Genomic DNA, 10,098 nt, shown 5'->3' with positions numbered 1-10,098 from the left:
ATGATCCTCGGGTGGGGGTTCTGACCCCAGGGTAAGGCCAAACTTAGTATATAGTATTTATGTATAAGTTTGCTGATACTGTATAAAATCTAAACTTAGGAATAGCAGAAAAGAATGTACATAAAATGGTGAATTTCATAACTCAGGGTTATGACTTTAGGATGAGTCCAAATTAGTCATATCTGCTGATGTTCTAATGTTGATACACCTATTATTTAAAGCCTTTCATCAGTGTATGCACTTTTGAGGGCAGTGAAGTTTTAAGAACACATCTTGTTTTATACTGTTGCTGAACATTAGAATTTAGCTTAGATATTCAGAACAGGAAATTTTTTCTAGATTTCATAGCCCATGAAAGTAGTGATACTTTTTCACTAGTATTCAGGTGACCGATAAGGCCTGTGGGCATATCGTTTTTTTTCTTTTCATGGCTTTTTCAAGGAGTAAACTAAGGTTATAGAACTAGCAGTCAGCCAAGTAGATCAATACTTCACAATTATATCTTGAATTAAATAAATGTTAATGTTTGTCAGCTGGTTTTTCATTGCGCATTGGTGAAAAATTCAGGCCATACACTGCTGTAAAGCAACTAATTAACAGCAGATTAGAAGTGAACCTATCTGAGTTTGAAAATGAATTGATGGCCACATTTCATGAACTTGCCAAAGAACTGTATGATTCACCAAAAGATCAAATACTACAAATGTCGCTGTGTATTTAAAAGTAAGATACATGAATGCAGTCATGAAGTAAATTAGTTCATTGCAACATTTATTGAAACTTTTATTGAGGAGTTAGTAATGTGTAGAAAAGTTTCTTAGAAATGCCAATATTAGTTTTTTTTTAAAAACAACCACGCTATTTTTTCAACTCCAAGGGTAATAAAAATCAACGGAATGAAACAAAATTCAAACTTCATCTGTAAATTGATGTGGCAAAGCAATGTACCAAATATAAAATAAATATATGCAACAGTAGAGAAAAAAAAGTGTGGAAAACTGATTTGTCGGACAGACGGACGGGTGGAGTGCAAACCCAAAGCCCCCTTCGACTTCGTCGTTAGGGGACTAATAAATGCGAAAACTAACTATAAAGCTGAGATACTCAAAGCTCAGAGTAATTTACATCGTTAAATACATCATATTTTACATTGACAACTGTAAAACATAGAGTGAGCTAGAAATGGACTTAACTATTTTATCATATACATACATGTAGAAATAACAGTTAGTATATTAATTTTGTTTTCATATTAGTTGGAACAATATACGCATCAACGTTTCAAGATCTGTTTCTCATCCTGGCAATTCTTGCAACATTGCATGCACATGAATTTGCCAATCATTCTATCGTAAGGCTCCAAAGAATGTAGCCATAAAGGCAACAACTCCCAGTTTCGTAGTTTTCTAGGAAGACACTTAGGTGCTTTCACTTGCAAAATGTTGACAAAGATCACTATTACTAGAATGGTCAACAACGGTATTCCAACTGCCATGAACGTTAGAGGACCTGCCAGCGATAAGCCAAAAACCGCCGTGGGAAGTACGAAAAACATGCCAATAAGGTACAAGACCGCAAACCACCGATACTGGGCAGTTGTGTTGCCAAGTCCTTTCGCGATGTAAATGGGGGGCTTGCGCATAAAAGGAATTGGATAATAGATAAGTGTTCCAGTGATGTTGAAGAATAAGTGACAGAGAGCCACTTGCAATGTTAAATGAACCTCCGATTCAGACACAGCTAATGCCGCCAAAATACCGGTGACAGTTGTTCCAATGTTGGCTCCTATTGTAAGAGGGTACATCCTTTCCAAGGATACGATCCCCACTCCAACAAGTGGTGTCAACGTTGAGGTAAACACAGAACTACTCTGAATAACCATCGTCATACCTACAAACGATATCAAACACAAATATATTTTATATTGTTGACATGGAGAATGAAAAAATACAGTTGCTGTAGCATCTTTGTCTGTAAATATATCTTGATTAAAAGAATATACACATTATATCGTAAGTATATGATTTCTTGTTTTAAAATCACGTGAAGGAAATCATTAATTCCTAATGATATTTGAATACTGAGTGGACTTCATTGGCTAATGAACTCGCAATATATACTCTAACCTGTTCCGATCAGTATGGCAACATATCCTGTCACACATCCTAGTTTCCCGGGAAAATCAGCGTTAATGAAACGCTTCACGAGAGAAGCCATGGTTCCTTTAAACAAGGAATTCAAAAGTTTCACAACGACGAATAGGCACAAGACTATCAGCAGAAATGCTACAATGGTTAGAATAATTCCAACTTCCTCGTCAGAAAGGTCTGTGAAGGCAAACAGGTTCTTACAACGATTGTTACCAGTTGCATTTTGAGGAAAGCAGGTTTCTGTGGGTAAAAAAAAACCCATCGTAGATCATTATTGGTGCATAGTACTAAGAATTGTTTTTGTTTCCAAACTAGCATGTTTAATGTATATTAAAATCCCGCATTAGACACATGAAAACAAAAGTACGTACCATCTATCCTTCTGTGTTTAGTAAACCAGAAGTGATAAAAGAATTAGATAGGTTACATGAGGAATATGTTTTGGTTCCAGCTGACAAAGCTAGTAACAACATTGTCTTTGTTTGTAAGGCTCATTATTGCAACTGTATTTTAAACGAACTTGGCATTAATTCCACTTTCGGTAATCATACTTATACTCCAACTGTCCTTTCAAAAGACGAAATTCTTCAAAACCATGCTTCAGTTTTAGACACATCTAATATTCCAGTCAATGGGTCGAATGAATATGAGTTACCGTACCTATACTGGATTCCTAAACTACATAAAAACCCTTACAAACAAAGATACATTGCTGGATCCAGTAAGTGCTCTACCAAGCCCCTATCTTTGCTCCTCACGAAAATGTTAACAGCTGTGAAGGAGAAACTTCAAACTTACTGTGCGACTACATATGCCAGAAGTGGTGTTAATCAAATGTGAATTCTAAAAAATTCTAAAGAACTTTTAGTAAACTTGAAATCACAGAATTTTTCCCAAATCAATAGCATTAAAACCTATGACTTTTCAGCACTATACACGACCATTCCTCACGATAAATTAAAGACTAGACTTTTTGACATCATAGACAGTTGCTTCTTCAACAAAAACGGAAAACGGAAATACTCATATCTAGTGATCAGTCATTCAAAAACTTACTTTGTTAAACACCACTCTGATTCCACGCACAAGTACTCTGAAGTTGAAATAAAAAATATGCTAGAGTTCTTCATTGACAATATCTTCGTGGTCTTTGGTGATCAGGTCTTCCAACAGTCTGTTGGAATTCCCATGGGCACGAACTGTGCTCCTTTGTTAGCTGACCTGTTTTTATATTCATATGAAGCAGAATTTATTCAAAAACTTCTACGTGAGAAGAAAAAAATCTCTCGCTGTGACCTTCAATTCGACTTTTAGATATATCGATGACGTTTTGTCTATTAACAATGATAGCTTTCATTCATATGTCGATTTGATATATCCCTGTGAGTTCGAAATAAAGGACACCACAGAGTCGTCCACTTCTGCTTCATACTTAGATATTTTATTGAAAGTAGACATTAGCGGCAAACTGACAACTCAATTGTATGACAAACGGGATGATTTCAGCTTCTCCATCGTCAACTTCCCACATTTATGTAACAATATTCCATTATCACCTGCATATGGTGTTTATATATCTCAACTAATTCGATATGCAAGAGCTTGTTCTGGGTATAGTCAGTTTTTAAATCGAGGTAAGCTACTGACAAACAAGTTGATGGTACAGGGATTTCAACAGTCTCGATTGAAGTCAGCATTTCGCAAATTCTATGGTCGTTATAACGATCTAGTTCGTCAATACGACCTCGCATTGGGTCAAATGCTGTCTGACGTGTTTCATACCGATTGTTAAGCCGTTCTTGGCACACTGATTTTGACTGCGGATAACTCCGTTTACCTGATCAGGATATGGGGCTCACGGCGGGTGTGACCAGTCGACAGGGGATGCTTACTCCTCCTAGGCACCTGATCCCACCTCTGGTGTGTCCAGGGGTCCGTGTTTGCCCAACTATCTATTTTGTATTGCTTGTAGGAGTTATGAAATTGATCACTGTTCGTTATCTTCACCTTGCATGTATAATGGTGGTATAACAACCTGAATTTTGCACTCATATTGAGACGTCTCCAGCTGTAATACCACAAATTTAGACCTATGATTAGCGCTCAGGGTCGTAGCAGTGAGGGGTGTTGCTAAAACGCAGAACGGACCGGAATTTAAGAATTAGATTGATTAATGTAGCAAAGATTGCACAAAATATGGGGAGGGGGGGGGTGTTGTTTATTTTGATTAAAATCAAAATTTTGGGAATTTGTTTACAAGCCGTAAAACAATTTCCTCTTAAAATTCTGCATCGCGAAGCAAATGTCAGTAGCTTACCTCGTTTTAAAAACTTACTATACGCAGAACAAGCTCTTGCATATCGAATAAGTTGCGATATATAAACACCGTATGCAGGTGATAATGGAATATTGCTACATAAATATGGGAAGTTGACGATGGAGAAGCTGAAATCATCCCGTTTGTCATACAGTTGAGTTGTCAGTTTGCCGTTAATGTCTACTTTCAATAAAATATCTAAGTATGAAGCAGAAGTGGACGACTCGGTGGTGTTCTTTATTTCGAACTCACAGGGATATATCAAATCGACATACTTCACCTTGCATGAATGAAAGTTGTTATTGTTAATAGACAAAACGTCATCGATATATCGAAATGTCGAATTCAAGGCCAAAGCGAGAGATTTTTTCTTCTCACGTAATAGTTTTTGAATAAATTCTGCTTCATATGAATATAGAAACAGTTCAGCTAACAAAGGAGCACAATTCGTGCCCATGGGAATTCCATCAGACTGTTGGAAGACCTGATCACCAAATGCCACGAAGATATTGTCAATGAGGAACTCTAGCATATATTTTATTTCAACTTCAGAGTACTTGTGCGTGGAATCAGAGTGGTGTTTAACAAAGTTATGTCTTTCAATACTTGATCAATGCCGCCATATTTATCATCCTTTTTCACTTGATTCGCGGAATAATATGGATTGCGTTCAGTATATTTCCAGAACAGCCCAATCGAGTATGCCCAGGATGTGCTTCAGATGATCGATCATTACACTGCATCTGATATACGTCACCTTTGTGATTGATTGAGGTTTTACGCCGTTTTTGGCAATATTTCAGCCATTTTACGGCGGTTAACTAATTGAATGATGTTTGGTTGTGAGTGTTTGAGTTTCCCTGACGGCCCCCAGTGAGCCTACTCTTTTTCGAACATCGGGGAAACGATCTTTTGCGTGCCAAGCGGGTTGTAATCCTTGACACGGGACACCCTTTAACGTCCCATCCGACGGACATGAAAGTTAAAAATATATAAACAGGTTAGAAAACAAACAATTCGTGTATATAAACAGTTGTATCATAAAAGTTTTCAAATTTCTCTGTAAAAGTCGCATTCTTGTAAATATTGTATAATATAATGATTGTCGATATTTGTAAAACGTTCTTTCATTGATTGTACACTATTGAATAGTCTATTTCGTATGGGCGTAAAATCACTACATTCTAAAAGAATGTGATGTATAGTTAAATGGACAGTCACAAGATATGCATTCAGGCTGAGGTTCTCTGTTTAGTAGGTACGAATGGGTCAATTTAGAATGTGCCAAGTATGATCGATTAATGTCTTCTTATCACAAAGTTGTCGTTTAGATACAAAGTGGCAAAGGAAGAAAAGAATATGGAAATGCAGACAGACAGACAGACATGGGGATTCCTATTAAACATATATTTTGTTTACAGGATGAATATTATCTTGCTTTCTTTTTTTGACATATATTCAGGAATAAAGGAAACAATTTACAAAGTCAATGTTTTTCCTCTAAATGATCCATACAGCTCTATTCAAGGACCTGATAATTTAAAAATAAAATTACTTTTTGTAGATGCCACCATCTGTGCTAGATGCTCAGCATAGTTGTTTGGTATCCATAACGTCAGAATGATTCTAAAATAATGCGTATTCACTATAGGAAACTTTAAAACCCTGCCATAGCATCAAAGTCCCTGGTTCAGCGGATATGAATAGTAAAGGCTCATCTCCTAATTTTACTAAGTGGTCACTTTGCATGACTGTCCAATGTCCAGGCGACAAGAACAGAATTTTAAAGTAATGGATTTTAATCTACATGTATATAAGCCATACAGTCCCACCCTAGAACATGAAACTTGACCCAGGGACCATGAATTGCACAATTTTGGTATAAGCTTTTCTCCTAATTATCACTATGTGTTCTGTTTTGCTATTTGATGCCCAGGAATGAATAAGCTATTTTAAAATGAATAACACATTACTATAAGATCCATAAAGCCCCAAACGCCAGAACCACTGACCCAGGGACTATGAATTCCACGGGTTTGTAAGGGCTCCTTTCCTTACCATTACTATGTACTTAGTTTAAATGTCAAGAACAAGAATCTAAAAGAAATGATATATTTTTCACAATGTGATCCATAGATGCTGTCCTATCACCAGATTGACACTAGGGGTCATGCATTTCATGGTTTGGGTGGAGGCCTCGTACCTCATTGTGACTGCACCATTCCTTAGGCTTCACCAGGGAACGGGGTAATTTTTTTATACAAATATTGTCAGGGTAATGTTTTTTATAGAAAATATTGTCCCTCTAGGAGTTAATAGTCCATGCTAATTGTGGTTAAAAATTGGCCCTTTAGAATTTGAGAAATTGAAACTGTTTTAATGTTACCAGTAATCCACGACGCCGGACAGGAACAGATATCTCACCTGTATATAATCAGGTGACATGAAACAGGACATACCTCCAAGATTCGAGGTGCCCTTGATTTTGTCGCACCATCTCTTGAGAACTGATCTCGTTGTGCCGTTTATATGTACTGCCTTACACTTTAGTGCCTTTTTGTCAATCTGCAATGATTTGTGTTTTACCTATTACTTTTTACATACAAAAAGATACATGAAGAGTTGCAATAATACACTGGTCTCAGTTACCTGGACAAATAAACGAATAAATGGTTTTGTAATGGTCTTCAGCAAGTCTTTCTTGGTCTTTGATGAACTGGAAACGTCTATGGATTCCACTAATTCTTTTGTTAAGTGGAATAGATACCCAGAAGCTACTTCAAGTGGAAGAAGAACGATAACGCACATCCAGTTAAATACGTCATGAATTACAGCGGCACCAAAAGCCTTTCGGAATTCCTCACGTGACCCCGCCTGAGCCAGTGAAACAATTGTATTGGTCACCGTGGTTCCGATGTTAGAGCCCATGATGATAGGAATAGTTTGCTTCACTGGAATGGCTATCAAATAAATCAACGTTCTTCCATTGTATATAAATGTTGTGTTTCTACGTTAACTTACATTACGAGATATCATTCATTGTATAACTATCTTAAAATTGCATACAGGGCAAATGTCACCTTGTTTTATTTTTCGCCCATATTCTTATTATAAATGAGCGATTTTAAAATTCAACGAATATTACCAAACTTTGTATATCGGCCTGGTTAGCTTCGTAGTTAGATCAAGTACTGCAAGGGTAGTGGGTTCGATGCCCAATTGCATGATTCAAATATTTTTCTCCCCCTCTTTGCTGCATTAATTTAGTTATGTTCATATAGACAACCTTTTGTAATAGTTAAGAGCTGACTTTACGTTTTACTTGCAACAAACAGGAACTATGACAATATGCGAACTCTGAAACAAACCTAGTAATATATCCCGATGGTTTTTAAAATTTGTTTTAGAAACAAAATATGATGCAAGTGAATTATACCTAAATTGTCACGGAAACATATCATTATTGAGACACGTCGCGTATGTCGTTCACGCAACGAGATATAATTAGTGAAATTAAATCTGACCAAAATAATTCTCAATCTATACGGGATCTCCTTGTATACAGCGTTGCAATATTGAAATTTATCTCCAGATTTCTGAAGTGACCGGTAAACAATTTCATCATAAGGTCTATTTGTATTTTAAGACTTGTTTTAAATATCTTATCTTTGTAAAAATCCTAAAGGTTTTCTCACTTTTAGTTCCAGCCATCGCAATAATTATTGATATGGTTGTCGATGAACTTTGTATCAATGCTGTGGCGAGAACACCAATCATTAATCCTGCTACTGGATTGGACACCACCTCGTTTTCCTTGAAAATTTTGGCATTCGTTTCACCTATAAAAGAGCGATGTCTTAAATAAAAATGTGACGATAACGAACAGTGATTGATCTCATAAATCCCATAAAGAATATAAAATTAAGATTAGAGCAAACATGGACCCCTGCACACATCATAGGTGGGATCAGGTGCCTAGGAGGAGTAAGCATCCCCTTTAAACCCCGTTGACACCCGCCGTGAGCCCTCCATCTTGATCAGGTAAACGAAGTGTGATGTATCGAGATCATATGTGCGGTAATGTGAACGGACGCTTTGCGATATATTTAGTAATATACCCACATTTATAAGTGGTTTTGTAAATTTAAAATGGTTTTTCGATGATTGTGGTATTCAGTACAGTATGGGTTTTACGTTGTAAGAATTTTAAATTATAAAAATGTTAAATCGAATTACTCCCAAGTAGTTCGTACATGCAGTTTATCATGATCGTTTGTCGCCGAAATATGAAATATCGCCAAATTGGCGTAAAACAATAAACAAACCTCCAAGAAGTTGAAATGCATTGGTTAGAAATCCAAGAGCACAAATGAAGAAGTACACAAACGCCAGCAAAATGATTGTCTTCACTACTATTGAAATCAACAGCTTCGCACGCTTTGCTGCAGATAACTCTGGAAAAAAGCACAGAGTATTAATAAACATACAGTATTTCTAGGATCATTATATTCGGTGGTGTGAAATATACCTTTCCAACTGGCGGTTTCTTCCAAATTGAGTGTAACTGCCCATGGGTCAACCTTTTCCAAGGTCATTTGAGTGTTTTCGCGGATGGTACTTTCATCCTCCAAAAAAAAAAAAATACCACATAGAGTTTTCACATTGAATTGTGTAACACAAGCTTTTGATAGTTGAAAGGAATATACATGTAATACAAGGCTGAAATAATCGTGCTGATTGATAAGAATGAAATATTCAATGGTGAAATGAGAATTATTTGCTTTAAAATCAGTACCTTAGATTTTGTTGTGTTTTCCAGTTCCATGTTCTCCGATATACGTTTCGTTACACATGTACATTAATGAATGTATTCAAAGGAGAACTTGACATATTTAGCGAGTATTTCCGCTTCTGGGGATTCACCGATCAAAATCAGACCAAACCATGTAAAGATACTGGTTCCTATCCCTTAGTCTAGTTTGATGTGTTACATGGGCAACATGTAGATTAAAAAAATAATAGAAATAACTGCTTGTATCGTATTTAATGGGTTGGTAAAAAATTTAAATTATGATACGGACAATTTAGGATTATTATATGCATACGATTCATAAGACATCAATATTGATCGCAGATGATGTACTTCTACGGACTGTTTCATAATCTATTGTCTAATAATATATGTATCGCTCTTTTAAATCGAAAACTGTTGTACATATACATAAAGTCTGCAATGAAAAAAGTTATATAAGATAGTGATCGATCATATAAAGAATACAAAATGGAGAATATGGCAAATACGGACGTCCTGAAAACACCAGAGGTGGGATCAGGTATATTCAATTAGCCTTAGGATTTAGAATGATTTACTGTTTCATTTAAATAAAAACCTAACAGTTTCCAACTCTAGACTAGTAAAGTGTATACATTGGCAGTCCTCAGTAAAGTTTAATCAACTATAAATTGGTAGCCGCAAATACATGTAAGTGTTATAATGATGTGATGTCGCCTGTGTGTACGTTTTCCATATGTATGTATTTGTGTACTATACTTTGAAATTACTATATAGTATACATGTGAAACTATTATCAGAAACAAATCCTGCATTTGTTTGTTCTTCGTGTTTTTCTT

At 36.1% G+C, this 10,098-nt stretch overlaps 1 protein-coding gene across 1 annotated transcript; it reads right to left on the bottom strand.

Annotated features, from left to right (window-relative positions):
* Positions 1-1,090: 1,090 nt before the first annotated feature.
* Positions 1,091-9,390, bottom strand: LOC125668108 (sodium-dependent phosphate transport protein 2B-like). Its single transcript, XM_048901894.2, has 8 exons — positions 9,263-9,390; positions 8,996-9,092; positions 8,793-8,921; positions 8,163-8,306; positions 7,117-7,427; positions 6,927-7,032; positions 2,127-2,390; positions 1,091-1,890 (listed from the first exon to the last, which is right to left on the bottom strand). The coding sequence occupies exons 1-8, from the start codon at positions 9,290-9,292 to the stop codon at positions 1,274-1,276; spliced, it is 1,698 nt and encodes a 565-aa protein (XP_048757851.2). The 5' UTR covers positions 9,293-9,390; the 3' UTR covers positions 1,091-1,273.
* Positions 9,391-10,098: the final 708 nt, after the last annotated feature.

Source organism: Ostrea edulis, chromosome 1 (assembly GCF_947568905.1).
Source record: "Ostrea edulis chromosome 1, xbOstEdul1.1, whole genome shotgun sequence".
Taxonomy (NCBI): domain Eukaryota; kingdom Metazoa; phylum Mollusca; class Bivalvia; order Ostreida; family Ostreidae; genus Ostrea; species Ostrea edulis.
The sequence above is the reverse complement of the archived record's forward strand: the minus strand, read 5'-3'. Positions and strand labels throughout refer to the sequence as shown.

Coding starts and splice junctions, on each gene's coding strand:
- LOC125668108 (XM_048901894.2), bottom strand. CDS start 9,292: ATGGAACTGGAAAACACAACAAAATCTAAG. Junction 8,307..8,792: donor TGCATTTCAACTTCTTGGAG/GTTTGTTTATTG, acceptor GCTCTTTTATAG/GTGAAACGAATGCCAAAATT. Junction 2,391..6,926: donor GGGCACCTCGAATCTTGGAG/GTATGTCCTGTT, acceptor TTTTACCCACAG/AAACCTGCTTTCCTCAAAAT.